General features: G+C 31.5%; 1 protein-coding gene across 1 annotated transcript; it reads left to right on the top strand.

The window, feature by feature from the left end:
- Positions 1-411: 411 nt before the first annotated feature.
- LOC145129098 (uncharacterized) lies at positions 412-4,587 on the top strand. Its single transcript, XM_079063849.1, has 13 exons — positions 412-562; positions 1,350-1,420; positions 1,495-1,563; positions 2,023-2,151; positions 2,238-2,324; positions 2,639-2,692; positions 2,775-2,865; positions 3,018-3,088; positions 3,163-3,232; positions 3,631-3,683; positions 3,773-3,866; positions 3,990-4,084; positions 4,319-4,587. The coding sequence occupies exons 1-13, from the start codon at positions 487-489 to the stop codon at positions 4,406-4,408; spliced, it is 1,050 nt and encodes a 349-aa protein (XP_078919975.1). The 5' UTR covers positions 412-486; the 3' UTR covers positions 4,409-4,587.
- The last annotated feature ends 449 nt before the right edge of the window (positions 4,588-5,036 follow it).

Below are 5,036 nucleotides of genomic sequence, written 5' to 3'. Positions count from 1 at the left end.
TTACCTGCCCGAAAACACCGCCCCCCTGAAAATATCTCTCCCTTCGTTGCCTAGTGCATCTTGTGTTTTTTCCGGTAGTGTTTGGTGTTTTCCGGCGGCGGGCGGTAGTTTGCATCGCAGATGAACTGAAATGAGAGAGAAGGGCATTAGGGATGTAGGGTTTTGGGTGGGTCCAATTTCAAGTTGATTTAATAATTTATAATACTTAATAATAAACTAATAATATAAAAAATGAAAATAAAAATATAAAGTACAATATAGTCTTTTTTTAGCGCTATGAGGGATGAAAAACACAATAAAATTAAAACTTAAGGACCGTCCAAGTGCAAAAGAAAACATAGGAACCAAATGTAAAATTTTTGCAAACGACAAGGAGCATTTTAGTAAATTGTTCTCTCCATTCGCACTCTATCACCTATAAATATAAGCACACCATATCATCTTAACGTATTCACGTCACAGTTGCCTCGTCGGAATTTCGAGAAGATGGAGCCTATCGAATCAGCAGCCAACCTCCGTTCACAATTCCTTGAAGTTCTCCGTAGTCGCCGTTCTCCTGTAGGCAAGCTGCTTTCATAGATTTGATCAATTTTTATGTTTATTTGTTGCGAATACTTGGGCTCATATCATACTCTCCTCTACTCTCATACAACCGTGTGAGTTCTTTGCCTAAAATAATTAAGCAATATAGAAAAAGGAGTAGTTCTGGGACAGATATTGCTGCTAGACTGCTAGTAGCAGTAAATTTCTTTTGAGCTAATTAAGATAGTGGCTATGGAGATCACAGCTAAATTGTGTGCGTTTTATGTATCTAGATTTTATTTATGAATATCGGCAACTTCCTCAATCTTGTAAGAGTAGTATAAGGTCAGTTGCTTTCATTATAAAATAACTCATTTGATTGTCCAAAGTCAAAGTGCAAAACTTGACTGAATACATGTAGTTTCTATTGTAACACTCTGTTTCTTTGTTTTCCATTAATTGTTGTCTAACTAAAGTAATTGAGAAGGAAAAACTAAGCTGTGTATATTTGTAAAAAGTTAGGACTTAATTGGAAAATCCTCATTTCCATAACTTTTTCAATCAAGCTTTTCTCTTGCATCAACTCAAAAAAACATAACTAGCTTACCAGATTAAGTTAAGACCCCATTAGGTAACAAAGAAACAACACCAAACTTTGTTCTCTATCTCTCATTGTCTTGTTAGGAGGGGAATTAAGTTTAACTTTTTTCATCAATAACTAGTGTGATCACTTTTGTTTATCAATAATGTGATTGAAATATAACTTCATCTCTTTATTTGTCAAAATGTGGATTCATAATATATTTCTGACGGTTTTTTTTTTTCAGTTCCATTTCAGACACTACCTGCAAAATGCGTGGTGGAACCCTTATATCAGGGAACACCTTGTGACTATGAGGTGGATATTACTTGGCATATATTTTACTTTTCTGTTAATCATTGTTAGAAGTTATCTTAATTGAACACTATCAGGCAATGAAATCCTTCCCGAAAGCACGCATCCATAACTTCAATGAAGAAAACTTCTACCTAATCACCGAGGTAACTTTCACCCTGTTTTTTTTTTTCTAATTAAATGCTAACCGGATAAAGTTAATATGAATATATGACATTTGAAAGATATCTGAAAAAATAATTACATACATGGAACTATGATAGCATGGAAGGATTGAAGGAAAAAAATAAACGAAAAGAAATTTGTAAAAGGCTAGGAATTAAATTAGACATTTTCTATAAAGTCAATCTTTCTCCATTAAGTTAAAATTAAACACACATATTGGAGGAGCCTTCTTTTCTTGACTTTCTCTGTTAAGTCATTCTTTTTTATATTAACTCAACAAGAAACATTATATATATATATATATATATATATATATATATATATATATATATATATATATATATAATGATTTCCTATGAGCATCTTTATGAAGAAACTAACATGTGATTCTTTTGTTACTAATGTCAACATGATGAAACTTATTATTTTATTCAAATTAGGAAGGAGAGCAAGGGCGAGTGCCTGTGCTGATTTTGAGCATGAAAGAAAGCACGCATTCGAAAAGACCAGCTGTTGTTATTCTACATAGCACAGATGCATCCAAAGAGTGGGTACGCCCTTTACTTGAGGTATAATATAAAATTACAAGGGTAGATTGGTCATTTCTTCATTTAACAAAAGACTTTGATTTAATGATTTCTTCCTTTGAATTCAGGATTATGCTTCACGTGGGTATATTGCAGTTGCCATTGATTCTCGTTACCATGGAGAACGTGCCAAAACCCCCACCGCCTATCAAGATGTGAGCATTGAAACCTGTCTTTATTTTTATTTTCTTTATGCCAAAAAGAATAGGGATAAATGCAAGAAAATAAGAAAAAGCAACATACTTTCATATATTTGTTTATTATAGCATCCTACTTTGAAAAAAATCTATCCAGTTATAGCAATGTGATTCATATGGAAACCAATTTTTCCTTGCTATATATAGTTGAGTAGTTTTTAGAGAGTACAATTGAGAATATACTAATTATCTTTCATGATCTCAAACCATAAATATATATTCAATTTTATATATTTTGGTTTATATATTCTGGTTATGTATTCTGGATCCAGGCTCTGGTTTCATCATGGAAAAAAGGTGATACAATGCCATTTGTATATGACACGGTTATACTTCTTAACTCTTGAATTTTTCAAATGACATTATAACCTTTTAATGCCCAAATGTTTAACATTTGTCATGTTTTAGGTGTGGGACCTTTTAATATTGGCAGATTATCTAACCGCAAGAGAAGATATAGACCATTCCAAGATAGGAATCCTTGGGATGTCACTTGGAGGTTGAATTTTAATATTTTATTAAACACAACATCTAGCAAAAACAAGAGTGTGTGTGTGTGTGTGTATATATATATATATATATATATATATTATGAGTTATCATGCCTTTAATTCCACAACTCAGTTATTCATATGTGAATTTGTGATGTAGGAATTCATGCATGGTTTGCTGCTTTTGCTGATACACGTTACTCAGTGGTTGTCCCCATAATTTCTGTTCAGGTATTGTTTCTTTTTGACTTAATGAGCTTAATTAAACACTTAATCCGACCTAATCACTTAATATGAATGTGTAGAGCTTTCGGTGGGCCATAGATAATGATCAATGGCATGCTCGTGTGCACAGTATTAAGTCTGTGTTTGAAGGTAATTAAGACACTACTTTAAAAAGAAATATAAAATCTATATTTTTAATACGTTATCACTTCTGTGTTTAATAAAACATGTAAGTTAAGTTATATATGGGTGTTTGTTTTACTTAATGCAGAAAAAACGACTTTGAGTTGTAAATTTTTCAAAATTTCCCTCTTTTATTTCGTCAAATATATTTAAAAAAAAATTGTTTAAAATTCTCTTTATACACACACACACACACATATATATATATATATATATATATATATATATATATATATATATATATATATATATATATATATGGTTTTTAAAATCTTACAGTTATAGTTAGCACATTCACTCTTTCTAAATTGTAATTTTTTTTTGCATGATTTTTGTGATGTTACTTTTATATTCTTTTTCTTCAGAAGCAAGGATTGATTTAGGGAAGGATACCATTGACAAAGAGGTTGTAGAAAAGGTAAGTTTCATAAAGATTGATAAAATGTGTTGCAGACGTGGCATCCAATTGGCGTCTAACTTTCGATGTTGTGATACTTTTATGACCAGGTTTGGAACAGAATAGCTCCTGGTTTAGCATCTGAGTTTGACTCACTTCATTCGGTCCCAGTCATTGCAGTACGCCCTTTGTTGATTATAAACGGTGAAATGACCAATCTACCCACTCTTCTTGATCCAATATATATATATATATATATATATATATATATATATATATATATATATATATATTCTGATGAAATAATAACATGGATAAAACTATCAGGTGAAGACGATCCCCGTTGCCCAGTGGAAGGTCTTGATGCTACCATATCAACAACACAAAAGACTTTCGACGCCCAATCTGTGACTCATTTCAAGGTATTGACTTTTGACTTTTGGTCTTGACCAATGTTTCTTGATTTTTCTAAATAGGCAAATTGCACGGAATAACAACGTACTTTACTAACCAAGAATATTAGTATGTTGATATTATAGGTAAAAAAATAGAGTAGATTGTCTATATTGGTAAACAACAGTAAAGTATAATGTTATATGATGTAATATTGTGTTGTATATGATGTAATTATGTGTTTTATTACGAATGAAATTTAGGTGATAGTCGAACCAGGAATTGGACATGAAGTGACGTTATCAATGCTTAAAGAAGCGAGTGACTGGTTTGACAAGTTTCTCAAACCGTAGAAATTTCTCATGCATGTGTATGTATGATACCGCTAGGCCCTGTTTTTAAGCTCGGCCAAATATTGTTCTATATCTAAACTGTATGTGTATATCACATAAATAAAGCTTTGGCGTTGTTATTTGTATTAAACACATGAAAAAAACCTTCCAATAAATAAAACTTATTCCAAATTTGATTATGTATTTTTTTTATTATAAAGGCGGGGGCCAACTTTAACTATGTGTCTCAAGATTTGTGTTGTAAATTTGTAAGAGATAGTTGTTGGTTATTCTGAAGTGGCAAACATTTTAGAAACTATATTCATATAACTACGATTTATCATTTAGAAGTTATATCCTTATAAGTGTGATTTATCATTCTTCGAATCGTGGCTTTGTACATTCTTTATAACCACATAAGAAAATACTTTATATTGTTGAAAGCCAAACGGAGTAGCTAGAAAACTAAGCATAAAGCGGAAGTTACTTGGCGTGGTGGTATAATTTATACAAAAATGTTGTTTTTTAAGCAACCACCATGTAAATTAAGTACACAACAACCCGTTAGGTTGGACACAATGGTCACATGACAGAAAGATAACAATTTCCTTACTTAACTTAAATATTGTAAAAATTCCTATATCACATA

This window comes from Lactuca virosa, chromosome 8 (genome assembly GCF_052849685.1).
Source record: "Lactuca virosa cultivar CGN04683 chromosome 8, Lactuca_virosa_CGN04683_v6, whole genome shotgun sequence".
Taxonomy (NCBI): Eukaryota; Viridiplantae; Streptophyta; class Magnoliopsida; order Asterales; family Asteraceae; genus Lactuca; species Lactuca virosa.
This window is presented reverse-complemented; position numbering and strand designations above follow the sequence as displayed.